The sequence below is a fragment of the Anas acuta genome, chromosome Z (assembly GCF_963932015.1).
Source record: "Anas acuta chromosome Z, bAnaAcu1.1, whole genome shotgun sequence".
In the NCBI taxonomy this organism is placed as follows: Eukaryota; Metazoa; Chordata; class Aves; order Anseriformes; family Anatidae; genus Anas; species Anas acuta.
Window position 1 is genome coordinate 67,777,459 of NC_089017.1, and position 20,936 is coordinate 67,798,394.

Sequence of the window (20,936 nt, forward strand, 5' to 3'; positions counted from 1 at the left end):
CAAAATTAAGTGACAGTAGCCCAACAAGAGCAGTTCTGTTATTCTTTCTTAGTCAGTTTAACCTTTTATCACTAATGTAGACAAAGGCATTTTTACTCAGCTGCCAACTACTGAAGACCTACTGACTTGATGGGCAGTAGTAATCCATGGAAATGGTGGATAACAAGTAATACCAATGTATTGCTACTGCCCTGATCACAGAAAAATATTCCTAGCTATATGCAATTTTATGTTAATTCCTCTCTGCTTTACCAACTACAAAGTCTGCTGTTACACTTTAAAATAGCCCCTTTGAACACCAAAAAAGAAATTATACCACCCAGAGACTGCATGCCTGAAATAAGTAAAAAATCAAAATAAAAGCCAACAGGAATCAGAAACATTTAGAATTCCAGAAAGGGATATCATATATTCAAAGTGGCGAGACACAAAACATAACTTCAAAAAAGTGACTAAATTACTAAAACTCAAAACTTCTTTTTATTTCACCATTTAACAGAATGGTTTTTCTAGTATTACCTCAAAGCATCTTCTGAACAGGAGTGGAAGTAAGCACAGACAATTGATACTTTCTACAATTCATTCTTTCTTACAGGAGGGAGAAATACTATCTGGGAGGATGCCATAGGAAATTGGTTAACTGTACTTTATCAACTGACTTTAACCAGATGTTACATACTTGTGCAGAGTATGATTTTAATGTCTTTATTCCATTGAAATTATGAAACAGAGATGAATAAAACTGCACTTAACACAGGTAGCTCTTGATTTAAAGTAGTTTCACATGACATTAAAGCTACTGTTTTTTTCTTTTTTTTTTTTTCAACTGCAGTTTTATAAATTGGTGCACTATTTGCAATTATTCCTAATTGCCATGAGCAATGATTGCAATACCTATGGAACTGTGTTGATGACACTATTTCACTTGACAACTTCACTCTGAACTTGTTACTGAAGTAGCATTACCCATGAGTGACTGATGAAATCTACGTTTTCATTTGGAAAGACAGTAGGCACTTAATCTGAGGTAAAAGTTGATCTGTGTTTTCTCTCGTAATGGGTCAGTTTGTGTGTCCTAAGGCATCTGAAGTAGCAGTTAATCCTCAGACAGTCTCAGTTGGATCCGGGGATTATTCACGTCATCAGGTATGATACAGACACTTGCTATCAGGCATCCATGTGGTGGGAATAGCTAAAGCCTGTGGCCGACACATGAGATGCATGATAATGTCTCTGACACATGTTTGTGACGGAGGGTTTTTCTTTACACACCACGCTGTCAGAAAACAAGGGGACGCAATAAAAAACTCAGTAACAAACACATTTCAACTGTCAATGCTATAGCACAGGTGTGCCTTACAGCTACATCCTGACAGGTGTTGGCTTTGGTAGGGAGACTGCGTTTTCTTCATGCTGACTTTGAGGGATAACACATTAGAGAAGAGAGACATTTTCAGTCTCTAGGGACGACGATGCAATCCTGGCTTGTGTCATATCCATGGCAGCAGATAAACGTACACCCTCGCAGGCTAAAGCAGCAGGTGGGGAGTGCACTGCACTATGCAGATAAGATCTGAAGAAAGAGAGAAACAGCCAGTTAGAAAAACAAAACAAAACCAACCAACCAAAAAAACCTTGCAAATAAACATTTAAAACCAAAGCACAGGTCTGACACAGAGCTCGTGACACTGAAGGGGTAGACCACATTTTCTGAAGTTTTGGAGGGTTTTCTTTGAAGACCCAAGCTGCTGGTATAATTCTGAGCACTACAGCTAGCGTGTGGTAAGTGGAAAGCTTCCCCATAGTGTCAGATGACTGCCTGACCTAGGTTAACTTTGGCAATGACAACGCTCATGCCCAATGTAGATTTTCACAGAACTGAAATTTTGTCACTGTCCTTATACATCTGAATGGGCATCACATAGTGAAGGAAACAAGGGATTAGGAGGAATGAAGCAAGGTGAATGTGTGACTAGGTATCTCAGTAATAACAACTAAGGGCTAATACACTTACTTAAATGAAAAAAAAAAAATTAATAATATTTAAGGACATGAGCACTCAGACTGTGTACTTTGTTAATTCAGTGCCAGGCAAACTCAGTGAGGATCAGTTAAAACTTGTCAGCAACCATGACAGTAGGAATTCATGACCTGTCCCACTGCAGTAACATGATTCCCGAGACAGCTGACATGGCAAGCTGGTGAGCACCTGAATACAGAGAACCTGAGTGACAGAAACTGCAGAGAAATCAAGCTTTACAGGGACCCCAAGAAATAATCCGAGACCATTCAGCTGACCCCATGGCACGACCAGCTGCAGTCATGTCATTCCTGACAAATGTTTGTTTAACCTGCTCTTACAGGAGCCAGAGTTTCACTGCATTCACAGCAACCTAGTCCCCTGCCTCCCTCTCCTACTGTTCAGGAGTGCACAGGAGCACCATGGACAGGAGCAGCTTGGACTTTCCATAACAGCTTTTGTGTCTTTGTAAAATATCTCATTCCCTGGCAGCCTCTTCTCTGCCAGGCTAAGCAGCCTACTAGTAGTAGATCACCCTGCTCACACCTTGGGTGTGACAGATCTCATGTTGTTGAGTTCATTTGTCTCCTCCACTGGGCCACGTCCTCCTTGGAGTACAGTGCCTAGCACCAGACTGTGGCCTTACAGCTGGACAGGGCAGGACACTGACTTTGCATATTTGTTCCACCTACCTTTTTACTCAGAAACACATTAGGCTGATGCTTGTTTAAAACTGAAAGAGTACATGTTATTTATGGTCACTGCAGCTACTTGTGAGCACTGGAACGTTCATATCACAAATGTCACCTGGGTTTTCCATCCTCTGGCTCCCACCGTGCATGTGGCAGCTTTGATTTCTGCCAGGGATTCTGTCTGATCTTCTCTGAAACAGGCAAATGCTTTTGAGACTTTAACTATACTTGGGAACAAGGGCCTACAAAATACCTGATGAGTTATCAAGTCCCAGCCCCCACAGTGTGTAAACACTGCAGCATAATCTCTGTCACATGTAGCCCATGTACTTAGCTCCTTAAAGGTGTCACTTTTTTTTTTTTTTAGTATTATTTTTGTTTTTCATTACTTTTAAAACAAGGCTGAAATGGAAGATCAGGATCTAATCTTCTCTATACTCATTCACAACTTGTTCATACTCATACACACATGATTCTTCTAGCACTGTCTATTATCTTAAATAGCTCCCTTCCCACAGTGATACTAATTCACTGGGAATGATTCTTAAAAGTATTTTAAAACACTTGTCACATTTTTGTTACAAAAACTGAATTAATTGAGGAGCCTTTCAGACCACGACAGATGAGAGGTGTGCTTCACACTGCAATAAGCCCTCTGCCAGAACCTGCAATGTGAGACACCAGGACAATAATAACCCCAGAAGCCTTTAAGGCCAGGTTGAACTGGGGTTTGAGCAAGCCAGTCTAGTGGAAGGTGTCCCTGCCCATGGCAGCAGGGTTGGAATTAGATGATCTTTAAGGTCCCTTCCAACCCAAATCTTTCTATGATTCTATGAAATCCATAAATTCCATGCATTCCACTAACTGTAGGCTCCTGACCATGCAAGAGACATAAATTGGAAGAATATTCTTGAACATATTAAAGCAACAACAAAGACCTGCTTTGTAGGCAAGAGAGTTTACACATACGCAGACATACACAGCTGCTGAAAGGCTCCTAGTTGTTTTACCTTTGAAAGGAGAAGTTATAAAGTCATTGCATGAAGGATCACAAAATATAAAGAAATCAATCAGATTTCCAAAATGCTTTTATTGTGTCCTTTAGCTAAGAATCAAACACTACTGAAAAAACATTTTCCTCAGCATTTTGAAGGAAGCTGGGAACACTGGAAATTGGCTCTTTAAATAAGTAACATACAGCAATATTTCTGTTGGCATGACTTCACTTTTAGAGTAGCACTGCAGACAAACTTTTAGTTACCATTAAATCAAAACATATCTGAACAAGATTCCTCATGCTCTTCACTTTCTGAATCTTTGCTATGAGTCCGATACTTTTCAGATGTTTCCCCAGTGATTGCAAAGATATAAAAGGCATCAGTTCAAGCAAAGGCAGAGTAAGAGGACACTAAAGGAATTCTTCATAAAACTGATAACCCAGCCAAGAGGCTTTAAACGAGCAGGTTGGCAAGAAAGACTATCTGAAAAGCAAAACATGTAAGCCTTCTGGAGGAAGGCTTAACTGGAGTTTATACGTACCGTGCTGCTGAGAATGACAGGAACAGTATAAGGCAGACAGCAGCAAGTGACCCAAATACAACAGCAGTCATGTATTGAAGAGTGGGTGGTAAATCTGAAAGAAAAATATCAAATAGATCAAATGAACAAAGAGCAAGTAATGAAGCTTCAGTCTGGCGATGGAGCTACTGAGTCTGCTCAGAGCTGGAGCACTGCAACGAAACTCCTGTGCTGGACTTGCCAGGCCACCAAGCAGCAACAGAGCTGACTATTCAGCAGCTACCAGACTGCTGAGGATACAAGATTTAACGGTGTATTTCTCAAAAATGATTATACTTCTCTATCCATCAGTTTCCCACTTTTTTTTTTTCTTTTTAATTAGTTATTTACTATCCAGATTTTCCCCTCTCCCCACTGGCAATTTCTGTCTAATTCCTTAAAGGTAGCCTCTTGTGACAGGAAGATCTCATGCTTAATTTAATGGCTTGATGCATCTCTTTCAAAGTTTTTGTAATCTGGGCGTGGATTTCCCTTCCCCATTCTTTTTCTTCCCAAATGAAAAACAAAACAAAACAAAACAACAGAAATAAACCTGGCAATGATAGCCTTATCCAAGCCTATCTTACCACAAACCACTGAAGGACAGAACAGAAGGCTTGTAGCGATTTACAATTGAAACCAGAATTACTACGAACTACCTGCAAAGGTTCCTTGAGAAAAGAAAACTCAATCCTTTCCAGCTACCTCCTTCCCATTTTCAGTATTAGTCAAGGGTTACCCATTTCCTTCTCAATTTCCCAGACATCTGGGATAATGGATTTTGCTCCTGCAATATTCCACAATCCTACTTGCTGTTAAATCTTGCAAGCACAAGTATTTAATGTCTCACCAAGAATTTAAATTCTTGCAAAAACAACACTCAGTGAAATTGCAGTATATGTCTACAATGAGAACCTGACTGCCCAAACATCAGAAAAGCAGTTTCTGTTACCTGAGTGGAAACCTTACTTTAGCTCATCTGAATGTACCAACACAAAGCTGGCTGGACATTGACCCCAAACATCCTCAAGAACTCATCTGAAGCACAAATAATCATACAAATCTATAAGGTGCACTTGATCAGTTAACCATCTTTGCTCACATCTCCTCAATAAAACACAACTTGTATCTGAGTAGCAACTCTCACCTGCTGGTTGAAGTCTGGGAAAATAATTTCAGACAGAGACCCTACGAGGGAAATCTGTTCTACCTACAAGCATGTTTGGTTTTGGTACAAGTTACACCTGTCCTTACATCACTATAATGCTAGTTTCCATATGTTAGTTACACAGAACAGATGTTGACCCTCCATAAAAATGAAAGAACTGCCTTCCCTACACATTGTAGTCTATTTTGTGAAAAAAAAAAAAAAACAAAAACAAACAACTCAAAATCTACTTTACTCAGACAACTATTTGTAACAGAAGTAAGCATGCTTGCAATAGCTTTCTACCACTTTTTATGACAATGATTTGTCCAAGAATGTATACCTTTGTCTATGTGGGAGTTAAAATCTTTCAATTTAGTTTACATTTAATTTACAGATCTGCCCTTCACACAGGTTAAGTATAACTCCTCAAAGGTTTCAGTAAGCCAAAAATACTCTCAGCCTCTCCAACTGCAGAAGTACATTAGGCAAAGGACACTGCTTGGCTGGAAGCCTGTACAATACAGAGGAAAATGCATTTACAACAGAAAACCAAAGGCCTGTCCTACTCCCACATGCCATTGCCCATTCTTTTTCCCAAAATAAAATCCACCTACACCTAAGACCATCTCTGACAATGCTCCAGAAGCTGACAAAAAACAAGTTCAGAGAGGACAATTTTTTTGCCTTTTCAGACTTACTTTACAGTTCTTGCCTTTTTGGACCAGCAATAGAGCCATCAAGCCTATTGAATCTTTGAGCTTATCAGAGTATCTCATAACCACAACTGCCTCAGTGACATTCTATGTGTGGTGGTAAATGAACCAGTCTGAGAGTAAACCACAAAAAAAAAAAAATAGAAATAAATAAACACTTGTCAGTGGGAGACTAGTAATAAGAGTCAGATGTGGTTTTTGATGAACAGTGGGGCAAATGCAACACAAGCACCTCATCATTCTAAGGCACTATCTCACTCTCCAGTGCCACTGAATTTCCAAACATCAGTTCATGAATCTTTCAACTCAAAAGCAGAATTTAAGAGTTTGTAGGAGTGTCTTTTTTTGGTCAGGAGAGGCAAGTGCTTGCTTTTGCGGAAACATGACAAAATTAATAAAGTACTTTCTCGCATGGTGGAAAGGAGAAAATCCTGATTTAGAGCTGATTCCAAACTCTCCTCTGAGGTAAACTCTTTCTCTGAAACATTTTACAGTAGAAAAGAAAAACAAGGAGAAAGCTACACTCTCCCACTGGCTTTTTAAGTTTTGCCATTATATTTTCCGAAATTGTACTTACAAGAACAAAAATTATCCGTATTTTTCACTTCTGCATCATGTCTTTTATTTTCCTAAGTTCACAAAAGGACTTAATCCTCCAAGGACTACCAAGGTGGAATTAACAATGCATTTCCCGATAGACAGAAGATATTAAAAAATAAATAAATCTTAAAGCCTATATAGAACTATCTTAAAACTAGTTTTTAAGATTTCACTTCTATTCTTCAAGTCCTTCGTGCACAAATGTTGCTGTAAGGTTTAGATGGGATGCAAAGAAAGTGTAATATTGTAAAACAAGCAGAGAATCCATTTCAGAACATCATAATCTAGATACCAAAGTGCAAAGTAATTTTTTTGCCTCTAACCTCTCCCATCCTCAAAGTCATCCAATTATTACTGGAGAATGAAAGAACAGCCACAGCAATTATTTGTTTACACTGCCAAGCAAAGCCATGATACCTTCTATTTTTTCACTAAAGGAAAACTTGACTTACTTTTAATTTGTGCCCATACAGCACAGGACTGCGTTCTCACCTGAAAATGAAAGCATAAGAATTACTGTTTCTCATGAGAGAAATTTATTATCGCTTACACACTCTGCAAGAGCAGTCATCCACTACATACTGAATTTTATTACTTTTATGAATGTTTTTGTTGGTTTTTTTTTTTTTTTTTTTTTTTTTTTTTCCCTTGGTAGCAGCCCCTATGTTGCCTATAAATTTTATAAGCTATAAAGATAAGATTAGAGATACAGCTTCGATGAAAGCCCAGCTCTAGTTTTTCAGATCATTCTTCCTCTCTTTCTACAACCTACGCAGGTAAATGTCATCAAAAGATCTTTGAAGCTGCTTAGATACGAATTCAGAATTTATGAAATGCCAAGATAAGGCTGAATGTGCTGTGTTAACTCGATCCCCATGTAGCACATATACACTGAAATACTTAATGACATGGTTTTCAAATCCTACATCACTCCCCCTTCCCGCACATCCACAGTATGACAACTTGCTCGGTAATTTTAAAGTATTTTTATACAATACTTACAGTGGCTAATGTTTACAGTAGTTGAATAAATGTTTATTAAGGGTCTTCTTTTGCAACTGTTTAACAAGTTTGCTTTTTCCTCTAAGTTTTGCTCCCTGTATAGCTTTCCCCCCTGGCACTTCACACTCATACTTACACAAGAAGACTCCCAAGTGCCAGCTCTGTTCTAATATCTACTGTCCATTTTATCATCACTGCAAAGTCTGTTTTTGTAGTGCTTCTGCACGTATTTTCCAGCTAAATGATTTTCACAGACCTTCACAAAATACATACACACATTTTTTTGTGTGTTTTAGCAAAATGCATATTATGTTGCTCTGGATAATGACATGTTCCTATGAAATCGAAGGCCACGTTTTGAAGCATTTGCATAGAAGGACAAAGGTGCATTTGTATGCATTATTTTCCTGTTGTGTGTTGGCATGAAGAAGTGTGGAATTTTAGTGCTTCTTAAAATACTTTTTATACAGAATTTTCTGGTTATTTAAAATGACAAAATGCTATCAAAAGAAATCCTATAAGGAAAGTCAGAATAAATATTAAGGGGTGGATTTAAAAACTCAACCAAATGCCAGATTCTGGCAAACATTCATGTAAGTGCCGTCAAATTGAGATAGCTGCCCCTGCCACATACTCTGTTTTGCAGGAAATCAGTGCCCTCCTGCCTGTGAGAGAAGTTAGAGAGCTGCCGTGAATCCCTGCTGTCAAGTGGGTTTATGTGGCAAGGTTTTGGTAGCAGGGGGCCATAGGGATGGCTTCTGTGAGAAGGATCTAGAAACCGTCCCATGTTAGAAAAGGGCCCCACTGTTGACCAGAGCCAAGCCAATAAGTGATGTTGTTTTGTGCCTTTGTGAGAGCATATTTAAGACTGGGAAAAAAAAACACTGCGCCACACAGCAGCTGGGAGAGTGAGAGGAGTGAGGAACAGCCCTGCAGCCCCCACGGGCAGTGCAGCAGGAGGGCAGGAGGTGCTGCAGGCAGGCAGCAGCAGTTCCCCTGCGGGCTGTGCAGGGAGAGGCCCCTGGTGGAGCACGCTGTCCCCCTGCAGCCCATGGGTCCCACATGGAGCAGATCTCCACGCTGCAGCCCCCCCATGGGTGGAGGAGCCCCCGGTGGAGCAGGTGGATGTGGCCTGGAGGAGGCCCATGGAGAGCCCATGGAGAGCCCCCGGAGGAGCAGGCCCCGGGCCGGAGCTGCAGCCCATGGAGAGGAGCCCCCGCAGGAGCAGGGGGTCTGGGGGGAGCTGGCACCCACCCGTGGGGGACCGGTGCTGGAGCAGTTTGCTCCTGGGGGATGGATGGACCCCGTGGGACGGAGCCGTGTGGGTGCAGTTCCTGAAGAGCTGCTGCCTGTGGGCAGCCCCCGCAGGCTCAGTTCATCCTAATCTCAACCCTTGAGCCCTTTTCATTGTATCTTCTCCCCATTCCTCTTTGAGGAAGGGCAGTGAGAGAGCAGATGTGGTGGAGCTCGGCCACCCACCCAAGTAAAACCACCACACCTGCAGTGAAGTTCCTACACTTCACACTAAATCAAATTACAATTCCCTTGTAATTAGCATCTGGCCACAACAGTAAACCTCAACACCCTTCCAGAAAATTATTAGTCAAATTACTCCTGCAAATACTCAAGCATCCACGGATCTCAACGTCCAGATTTCAACCTTGGTATTCAGCTCTTTACACTGAAACTTGTTAAACTGGGGATAGGATCTCCTTTCAGAGATGGACACTTAAAAGACTTCTGGAGAAAACAGAAAAAACATCTTGCACACATACACTTTTCTTAGCTGATATCTTATTGGGCTATTATTAACAAACTTTTCTGCCAGCAGAGGCCATTTTTGATTAATTAAAAAAAAAAAAAATCCCTCAGATTTTTATTGAAAATACTGCATGAAGAAATTAATCTCAGATAATTTTAACCTCGAAGCACCTTTTTAGTTCTGGCCCTTCACTTTCAGCCTTGGCTCTTTGCACAGCATGGAATCCATAAAGTAATCACTGGAGACAAAAATAGGTACCACATGGGGCTGAGCTATTTAATTAGAAACATCCTTTACAGAGAACAACACTTCCAAGGGTGGAGAATTTGTTTCACTTCAGTAGTGTTTTTTCTTGTTTATTCCCAAATCATCCCCTTGTCTCCATCATTCCTATATTCCTATTGCCAAATTCACCAATATGAAAAATGGTAATTTCTATTATCTCCGACTTCCTAACTGATTTCCTTTTACATTCTCAATGACCTCTTCAAATATGATCGGTCTTTTAACACATCCTGAATGTCTTACAGAACTGAAATATGCATTTCTAGTCCTCCACCTTGAAAAATAAACAGAAAGTAAAAACCACAAAGCGGACAGCTTTCTCAGGGCCTCCAAATATGAGAAAACAATAAATGAAAGTGAACTCAATATGACAAAATAGCTTACTTGTCTTTATCATGTCCTCAAGATTTTATCTGAACTGATTTTCCCAACTCTATTACAAAGAAGATATATTGGGTATATGGATGAATAATGGCAATAAAAAAATCACAACATAGCCATGATTTTGTAGCATGTATGATAAAAAAATATACTGTTCTCAGCATGAAGGGACCTGGAGCCAGAAGGCACTTTGGCTGTATTCAAGCAGAAATGTAGGCATAGAATCACAGAACGGCTGAGGTTGGAAGGGATCTCTGAAGATCACCCACTCCAACCCCCCTGCTGAGCAGGATCACCTGGAGCATGTTGTGCAGGACGGCATCCAGGTGGGTGTTGAATATCTCCAGAGAAGGAGACTCCACAGCCTCTCTCAGTGCTCTGTCACCTCACAGTAAAGAAGTGCCCTGATTTCAGATGCGATAATAACTGAGGGCCAATTAAAGATCGGATTTTTAAAAGAAGATTTTTAAATATGCAATTTTAGAGTCCAATTAATTCACTTTAGTAATTAGACTGTAAGGAATTCTCAGCACCCAAAAGTCTTCAGTTTAGAATTCTGAATTCTTGGAACTTCTCTAATACCAACAGTTGTGCAAAATATGGTGGTGTGAGAATTGAAGACAATACTTTTGATTCATTCACAACAAAAAGTTCTATTTCAAAGAAGGAGGGACAGGAACCAAAGTTGTCTGGTCTTTTCAATCCCAATGATGATTTGTAACTGTTGTAACTTTTTGTACTCTACTTAGTAAGAAAAGACATACAGCAAAGTGTGTATTAAGGAGCTAATGCGTTCTGTGTAATGAAAGGAAGCCAATGTGTGTGTGTGAATGTGGAATGAAAGGAAGCCAAGAGTGACTTCTACAAATAAAAGTATTAATATTCCATTAAAAGGGTGGCCTAGAAAATATGTCTGGCAATGCTGAAGATGAAAAAACACAGGAAATATTCTGTATCAAAGAGAATAAGAACAACATAGAAGCAGTTCAACAAACAGCTTGCAGAGCTGCTTAAGCAATCTGCACTGTCATGTGCAGAAAAAGCCTCAAACACAAATAATAATAGGTAATATTCCCCGGTAACAGAAAACATCAAAGGGAAATTACGAGGGAAACCAATACTAAAACCCTACCATGTATAAACTGAGTTCAGACTTATTTAGGAGAGCTTAGACAGGCTAAACTTTTATATACTTCAGTCAATAACAATCCTGCTCCACAGAGTAAGTTCTTCTAAAAAATACAGTCTGACATCCAAAGTCTGGAATATTTTGGGCTTATTTCCTATGAACCAAATGTCTTTAGATGTCATTTCTCTACTTACTGACTCACACAATTAATTAAAAATTTATGACAAGTAACAGACTTGTATCAGGATCAGCAACCAAGTTGTCTGTGCTATAAAGCTTCCTGGGATATTATTAAGGTAGATTGCACAAAAACATACTTTGTACTGGTTAATAAGTATCAGCAACAGCTCTTACATGTACTTGCTTTATTTCACTCAGTTTGGACTGAAACAGCTACATTTTTTACCAGAAGCTGTATTCAGTTACTCTGATTTGGGTGTAGGCTTCCAAAAGTTCCCAGAATTATTTACAAGTGACTCACAGATGAGTTTGTGCCTCTTTCCTTACTTCGTGCTGCATACACAAGGCCCCAGAACTCTATTTTCGTGTTATGGACAGCAGGCTGAGACAGCTTTTAGGTGTTTTGGGTATTTTTTGTTTAGTAGGTGATGGTTTATTTTGTTTTTATATTTAACATTCAGGAACTGTATGCATGTCAAAATTACAGCGCGTGTGAGAAAAACTACCTACTTCTGAGACCATAAGATTGACAACCTCTTGACCATTGAGATGGGTAATGACTGGAAAACTAGTGCCATAATGACATCGTGGGAGGCAAGACACTGAACAGCTGAGAGAAACCTATAGTTAAGAAATGTTTTGTTTCTAAATAAAATACATATTTACCTTAAAATGTAAAAAAAATAAAATGAAAAAATGCTAGTAAGCATGCTTTTTTCCAACGAGGCTTCCTCAAGGGAGATGGAGTTGACATTTTCTGTTGTTCAGAAGGTAACACACATGACAAAATACACGTTTCCCTTATCACTTTGGGAACTGGAATATAATTTACAATTCAAATCTGAGACAATTTTTCATTGCTCAGAAGAGACTTTCAGATTCTCACACCAAGTTCTGGCCCAACAGACAACCTCAATTGTGCGGGGAAGAGATGGCCCTTCATATTTAGCTCTTTCTATTGTTTGCCTTTTAACACAAAGCTAATATTTTCCTTTTTTTTTTTTTCCTCCCAGCAACACTTCATTCAACTGGTATAAAGAAAAGGTTTTAGAACATCCATTACCTTATTCCACTCGCTTATTATTCTCAAAAAAACACAGTACTCGTTTCCCAGCTTTAAAGGAGCATTATAAAACTTTCCGTAGTAATGTCTGTCTCCAAGAGCAACTGGCATGTTATCAGCAACATCCTTTGCCTGAAATTCAGCTGCTACATATCCCTTAGTGTCCGTGGTGTTGCTAAAGAAAGTTGCAGCAGCAAAGGACTCACAAATAAAAGTACTTTGCAAACCCAGAGGAAGCACAATCACTTGATAAAGACTAGAGTGAAACAAACAAAAAAAGTAAACATTAGCCCTCAGTTCAATATTATAAATAACAGATATTAATTGTTTTCATATTATTTTTTCTACATATAGCCTCTTAACTGCTTTTAATCAATGTCCAATACAAACTCTTCTTGTACTGAAATATTTCTCTGCGTGTGTTCCCTCACATTTTGAAATCAATGCACAGTTTAAATCCTTGTCACATGCAAATTAACATGTCCATTCATACTCAGAAGAGCAAACTAAATTATTGCAGGCTGCCTTTTTCTTCTCTCGGCTTACACCTAAGTTCATCTGTGAAACAGAAGACATTGCTGGCCTCTAAAAACAATGCCTGATTTCTGAGAAGTAATTTTTTTTGTTGTTTAAAGGAGAGGACAGATACCATTTGTACAGAATTAATTACATCTGTCTCCAAACCTCTCAAAATAATGTTTTGTTTACCGTATTCAAAAGTAGGAAGAGTCATTGTTACAGCTGCTACACTTAGTCATTTCCCAATATATTATCAGCTTTCTAATGTTTTCTGCTTTACAGAAAAAATATATATTTTTGAGTTACAATTACCTTCTTTCGTTCACAAACAGCACTTAGCAAGATATAAAGCCTTTTTCTCTAGAAATATATTTTGGTAGTAATACTCTAATGTGAAAATACTACTTCAACATACACATAAATACAGACTGTTCTAAATTGCCTCTGTGTCCTAGAAAAAAAAATTCTGGCTGCATGACTTCATTGGAAAACAAAAATTACAGGGGTTGTATTGCTCTTGGATGCATCAATAAAAATGTAGTGTGACTTTACTGTGGATAAAGGGAAAAAAAAAAAAAACACACACACAGTGAAAACTCAGAATTATCAAAAACAGAATTTTGGTCCAGAAAGTAGGGAAGTCTTTTGCCAAATATTCTGCTAAGGGAGGCAAAACTGGGAGTTACTGCTTAACTTTTCTCCCATTACTAACAACAACAAAAAAATCTAATACAAACAAAAATTTCCAATATGCAAGTAACATAAATCTGCAGAATGTTTCTTAAAAGGGTAATTAGTGAGTGATCATAGACAAACCTGATGGGCCCATTTCGATCTTCTGCTTTCCGGAGTCTGAGCAAGGGTGCAGAACCTTTTGCTGCAACAAATTCTACATCTGGGAATGGGGGATCTAAAAAGTAAACAAATACCAGGACTTCAGAGAGGTTTTAGAAATATTGCAGGCATGAGGGTTCCCAGTTACTTCTTCCCCCAGACTTCCTCCATTAACCAAACTTCAAACCCCAATGGCTACAGCCTGCCTGGTCAAGAAAAACACTGGGCAAATACGAGCACAATGAAACAGCAATAACCCTAACTCAAACGCCTGCATTGAATTACACGTGCCACTTGGGAAGAACAGAGATGCAAAGAATAACGACAGACTGCAAAGAAGAGGAAAGATCTGTAGGAAGAAGCAATATTATTTATTAGACTAACTGAAGTGGTCAAGGAGAACTAAAACATAGACCTTTGGGCACACAGCCCACTAGGAGAAATCAGTCAGCATGAATAAAGGGGAATCCATGAGAGCCAGAAGTACTTTCAAGAAGGCAAGTTCTGTAGTTACTGCGCACAATCAGCTAGCAATACCCAGCCCCTTAAATTGGATTTTGATATGGGTACCGTGCTCTAATTTGTTCTAGTGGGAATTTGCATCAAGGCCAAAACTGAACAAACACTTTCTGCTGCCAGTTTTAATGGCAACAATGACAGCTGCAGGGTGACAGAGACCAGCGCTATGGTAATGGAAATTACCACTATCAGCCTAGAAGCAAAAATGAAAAGAGCTTCACTGTGTGCAACTGGGGGGGAGGGGGTAAAGTGTGAAGTTATCTACCCCAGAAAACCAAAAGAGCTAGAATGGATGTTTACAGGTATGGTTAGGCTGTTTGAAAACTGGCCTATCAAGCTGTTTACATGACTTTGAGTAACAAATGCAGTGCTTGTTTGCAGGAAAAACAAGGCTTCAGAGTACCGTTTGAAAGAATAATCAATGTCACAGAGACAAACAAGAAAATCAAGGCACATTTGTCAAAGTCAAGACATATCAGGCAAATCCTTGCTGACTTTTCAAACAGCTGGAATAGCAGCAGGTGTACATACATTTTGACATACAGAAAATCATCAGTACAGCTGGAAACAATGAGGGTTGGCAGAAAAAACTGTACAGTTTTTACAGAAGAACTGGTAAATGGGGAGCTAGAAAAAGATAAAATGTTGAAGGCAGAAGTCCCGGCGTGCAGAAAGGTCACGACAGTTCCTCCAAGACTAAATGCAGTGAGTACCAAGACTATCATTTTGTTAACAACCATGGTGCAAAATCCGGGTGTGTAGAGATGAGCATGCAATGCTAGACAGTGTAAGACCAAAGCAGTGTGGGGATGTTACACAGGAGGAACTGAATGAACGTGGGAGCTGTTATTCTGAAGAAAAGGGATGCAATTCAACAGCATAACATGAAAGGCAGATATACATGGGGCTACGAACGTGATTCTTTTGGTTGTATTTTCAAAGTTTGCTTGGGTAGCAGGAAAACCACCTTAGAATGACTGTTAGTCACCAGGTCACCAGAGAGGTAACAGAAAAGGAAAAAAAAAAAAAAAAAAAAAAAAAGAAACAGCAGCTTAAAAAAGCCTAAAAAATAGACTTCTGTAACAGTAGAATAATACCAGCACAGGATTCAAGTGTGGTAATTTCACAGCGGTCTGCAGTTCCAGTCAGTCCAACATAACTAAACCGAACCAGTGCAGAGGATGACTGGTACTACAGAAATAATGAAGAAACTGTCTTACAAGACGGAACCAGAAACTTGTCTCACACCTTTGGAAAAGAAATACGAGAGCCTACATGATCTCTGCTTTAAATAGATAGCACACCACGGTGGGAAAGGAACAACGTAAGATTAACATGCTCAAAATAAACACAGCAGGCCAGACATATATCCCTATGAAGGAAAACCCTACCTTGCCCTTGGTAGCAATCATCCTCAGAAGACCCTCCTGACAAAGCTCCTTTGGCTACTTTACTTAGCTAAACTACTTGCTCTGGCAGTTCCCTTTATCAGGTCTTCTTCAAAACCAGGCTATGGGTAAACCGCCCATAAAGAAAGCAGTTATGAGTGATTAGGATTGAGATGAGAATAAGATCTGCAAAGTCTGAGTGCTTTGCAGGAGCTTCACTGCGAATTTCTACTTTAATGCCGGGTAGAAAGTTCAATGCATGCAATGGTTTTGCTTTTTTTTTTTTCAGACAAGCATTGATTGCAAAGGGGAACAGGCAGCAAAACCACTGCTGGCTCAGTTCATGACAGTTATATGTTCCCAAACGACGGGAAAAATGCAGTATATGACAACAAACAGACATCTACCACTGACAGCCCTAGAAGGGGGGCAAAAGAGAACAAAATCTGCAAATTACTGTGGTTTTAGCACTCAGTGTCTTCCGCTATTTTTAGTTGTTGGTAAGAAATACAAATTACTACAAACATCAAGCTCAATTAAGACAACTGTCTGCTTTAGCAAGAAGAGCAAACAGCTTGCAACAATACAAACTAAATACAAAATAATAATGATATATGAAAGGAACATGTTTCATTTTTGCTTCAGTAAACAGAAAGGAAACTCTGAAGGAATTACTTTGTACACAGTATTTGGTCACTAGGAATGTTTAAAAAGAAATTTAGCATTTGCCAAAAATATCTGCTCTAAAGACATCATACCGTCCAGAGCTAAAAATCCACATGGAAGAACTACTGATTTTATACCATATAGAAATGGTGGAGGGAAAAGGGGAAGACCATCAACAGATAAATACTTGTACCAGGTGGATTGCGAGAAGAAGGCAAGATTCTCCACCATGTTCAGGTGCTGTTGACACCTAACATTTGTAAAGGTTTTTTTGGTGCTTTTTGGTGGTGGTAGTTGGTTGGTTGTGTTTTTGTTTTGTTTGTTTTCTTTTTACTATTCACCCAAAAAAACAGACTAATACCTGTAGCAGCATCAGGAAGATGCCGTAAAACATGGCAAGAAATAAGTCCAGAGGCAGTCCCGCTCTTAGCACTTATGACAGCAGTGCTGGGCTTTGAGTGCTTGGACATTTCATCGCCACACTGATTTTCTACATTAAGAATCAATGCACTGAGTCTCCCTTTGAACATGAAGCCAGGCTGCAGGAAACAAGTGTGCTTGGTTTCTCAAGTGCCCTTGCAAAAGCACAGGAAAACAGCACAGGCCTCAATGCTGGAAAAAAAAAACCTGTTACACCGTAATCATGCTCTTCAGAAAAAGCTAGCATGCTGTGGGCACTTTGCTATTAGTCATCATGAAAGTGTTTCACAATGGAGCGTGTACATTTACCTGTAAAGATGTTCTAGAGAACAAGTCTTCTGAGGAGCAGCTGAGGGAGCTGGGGTTGTTTGGCCTGGAGAAAAGGAGGCTCAGGGGAGACCTCATTGTACTTAACTCCCTTACGCCTTAAAGGAGGTTGTAGTGAGGTGGGGATCAGGCTCTTCTCCCAAGCACCAAGTGATAAGATGAGGGGAAATGGCCTCCAGTTGTGCCAGGGGTGGTTTAAGTTGGATATGAGGACAAATTTCCTTACTGAGAGGGTTGCAAGGCATTGGAACGGGCTGCCCAGGGTAGTGGTGGAGTCACCATCCCTGGAGGACTTTGAGAAACATGGAGATGTGGAACTTAGCATCAGGGTTTAATGGTGGACTTCAGTGCTATGTTAGAGGTTGGGCTGGATGATCTTGGAGGTTGTTCCCAACCTGAATGATGCTATGTTTATACGATTTATTTTTTCTCTAGTCTTGGAAATTGTAAACTGCTGCAAAATGAAGAACGTGGGCAGTTCTGTGGCATTCTCCAGTAGTGGTAACAGGAATATTTAATGCTTTTCCTGCCATCTGACCTTTGCACCTTTGGATATGCAATGCCAGCAAAAAAAAAAAAAAAAAAAAAAAAAAAGCTGTAGCACTGATCTAACCTCTACAGACATGTCAAAAATGAATGCACACATCCATCCGTAAACCATGCTAAGTAGGTCTATGTGTAAAACATATGAAGCTGGATAATTTGTTTCTTATTAAAAAAGCTTTGTTTGGGGTCAGCATAGTCCTGTTTACTGCTTTCCTTCATAATTTTGGGCTAGTGATACAGCTTTAAAAATAATCATGGAACTAAATCACAAAGTCCAAAACCAGATGGTAACTCTTCCCAAGTTCAGGGAAGTCAAACCAAAGATCCCTCTTAAGGCCAAGTTATAACTGAAAACAACCACTGCTGAAATTATGCCATTTGTGTGATCTTATTTATTGCAAAAGAAGGGTTTTGTGGTTTTATTTTTTTAATGGTTAGGCTGTATGTCCAAAAACATTGTTACTGAATTTTAAAACAAGGAAGTCAAAAACACTGCTGTAAAATGTACACAGCAATAAGACAGAAGTATCGATTCAATAGAAAAGGGATTTATATATATACATATATATATATATATATATATTTTTTTTTTTTTACTATTTATACTGCTGTCTGAAGAGTAACTAAGTTTATTGTATATATTCCAGTATAATTGCTTTAAGAAAGAGATTTCTAGTTTGGAGAAAAAACATTAATAGATGGAAGGCAAGAAGGGAGGGAAATAAATCAAGACTACATCCACAGAAAACGATGACTTAAATCTTCTTTAAATATTGTATAGTAGAAAGAGAAATACCAGCAGGTTGTGTGTGGGGGGACTTTTCTGGTATGAAATGATGGTTGGATAGGCCTTAAATCTACCTGCCTGCTCAATGTAGCTTATTCTTGATTTTTAACCCTTTTCAGTTTCATTCATTTTAGAAAATATAAGTTAATGACAGGAGAAGAGGGAATGGTCTTAAACTGTAAGAGGGGAGATCTAGATTAGATGCGAGGAGGAAATTCTTCTCACCACTCAGAGGGTGGTGAGGCCCTGGCATGGGCTGCCCAGAGAAGCTGTGGATGCCCCATCCCTGGAGGTGCTCAAGACTGGGTTGGATGATGCCCTTTGCAGCCTGATCTAGTGGGTGGTGTCCCTGCCTATGGCAGAGGGTTGGACCTGGGTGATCTTTAAGGTCCCTTCCAGCCCGAGCTGTTCTGTGATATACGTAGGTTTCATATGACCTTATGCATTTGAATAGTCTTTGCATAAATACAAAGCACGCACCATGGAATTTGTATAGAAATGTTTACAGAACCAGTAGCTAATTTCCTCCTTACAAAAGAACAATTTTCATGCTCAGGCTTTATTCACTGCCTTTTCCCTGCTACAAAAGCCAGAAGCTCCTTTGCAATACTAGTGCTGTGAAGCAGCTCACTGTAATGGACTCTCTGGAGGCATGTAATTTGCTGTCAGAGTAAGAGCTGTCCAAGCACTACTTCTCCAACAGTCTTTTACTTCCTTACTGGAAAACAGATTTGATTTTCCCTCTCCATTTCCAGACCTTAAAGAACTCAGAAAGAAGGCATAAATCTCTTCCCATCACACAACAGAGCAGAACAACAACATATCCTTTATGTACATGCCTGTACGCCCATGGGCACGCTCACAAACCAGCCTCCTCTACCTGATCTCTAATGGAATCATTTCAGCTGGAAAAGACTGCCAAGATTGTCAAGTCCAATTGGTACCTTCTCCACATATGAAGGCCGAAGTGCAGGATTCTAGAAGACTGCACTCAGTACATTATGAACCTCATTCCTCTAATTCAAATCACTCTCTAGAGTCCCTGCTTGTGAGTTCCAACTTAGACGCTCACAGGAAGAGAGAGAGGATACACCTACAAGAGCATGTGGCCAGCAGATATACCCTGGACTAAAACAAAGGGAATAGTATTTGAGAGACAAAGGAACTGCTTCTGCTGTCTGAGATGCATACATAGGCTATATGGCAAACCTACCCAAAATCAGCAGAAGGTGCGTGTACTAATAAGACGTGGCAGCAAGTGTGAACAGTTACTATACTACAAACTCAAAACATACTTTTGATTTTGAGCTGAAAATGAAGAGTAGGAAGGGTAATGAGACATTGTCACCAAATATATTATGAATAATTTCACAAGAACGAAATGCAAGACTTCCCTATCTAGTAATTCAGACACAAAACAGTTATTTCTAGTGTCCAGAAAACTTTGTCTTACAAATACCATGTCTTGGGTCACAGTGACCATGTCTAAATCAAAGAATATTAGTCAGACACCATAAATAAGCAGGCATTACCAAATATCCCAAAGTTTTGTCACATGCCCATTGTAAGACTCTAGCCCAAAGCAAGTACCAGTATTATTACAAGATATCTCAACTGAAGAAGTTGCTCTTATTGAGAATATTAGAAGTGAAAGCACTTGCATTAACTCTTTGTCTAATATCCTCTTTTTAACCACTTGAAAGCTGTTATAAAACTCAGTTTTCCTTCATTCGTATGTGAAAACAGATAATGAAACTAAGAAGAATGGCTTGTTTCAACATGCCTACAAATAATCTACCAAAAAGAAGAGCAACATAACTGCTTGTAATTTTAGTAACCCTGACAGAAATTATGAAAGACGAGGTACACCCGGAAGACATACTCCTTTTCCTTGGAAACAGAAAAAAATAAACTCCCTTCTAGTTTAAAAGACAATCTTGTTACCATCTTTTCACATCTACAATGTAATTGCTGCCTAACTACTTTTTATAATTGACTTAATTTCTTATCTTGAGTAGACAGGTGTTGAGAGCTTGTCTAAAATAAGCTAAGAATAAATAAAAGACTGTGTGAGATGTCTGTCACTGGAAGTATGAAAGGAGCAGAATTTCAATGATCCACGAAGCATTTGGTAGACTATATTTACCATCCACAAGATGATCGGCAAAAACAACTATGTGCTCAGCACAGAACTATTTTTAAAGGATGCTACTTGCCAGGATGAGAAGCAGGCTTCTGAGTCCCAAACTTTGGGTTTTTTTCTTCCTCTTAAGAAATACTATGAATATAATACATCCTGGCTTCAGATATATCAAGTAGGTTTCTCATGCATTTTCAAGTCCTCTTTGGAAAAAAATATCACTTCTTGCTAGCATTTACATACTTACTGTATTTTG

General features: G+C 39.3%; 1 protein-coding gene across 2 annotated transcripts in view; it reads right to left on the reverse strand.

The window, feature by feature from the left end:
* Positions 1-457: 457 nt before the first annotated feature.
* Positions 458-20,936, reverse strand: part of SUSD1 (sushi domain containing 1) — a 45,882-nt gene continuing 25,403 nt past the window's right edge. For both annotated transcript variants that reach the window (XM_068666804.1, XM_068666805.1), the window contains exons 12-16: positions 13,870-13,963; positions 12,535-12,790; positions 7,185-7,224; positions 4,252-4,345; positions 458-1,573 (exon numbers count right to left, since the gene is read on the reverse strand). In XM_068666804.1, the coding sequence (XP_068522905.1) occupies positions 1,435-1,573; positions 4,252-4,345; positions 7,185-7,224; positions 12,535-12,790; positions 13,870-13,963 (623 nt within the window). In that variant the 3' untranslated portion in view covers positions 458-1,434. The remainder of the gene's footprint in view (positions 1,574-4,251; positions 4,346-7,184; positions 7,225-12,534; positions 12,791-13,869; positions 13,964-20,936) is intronic.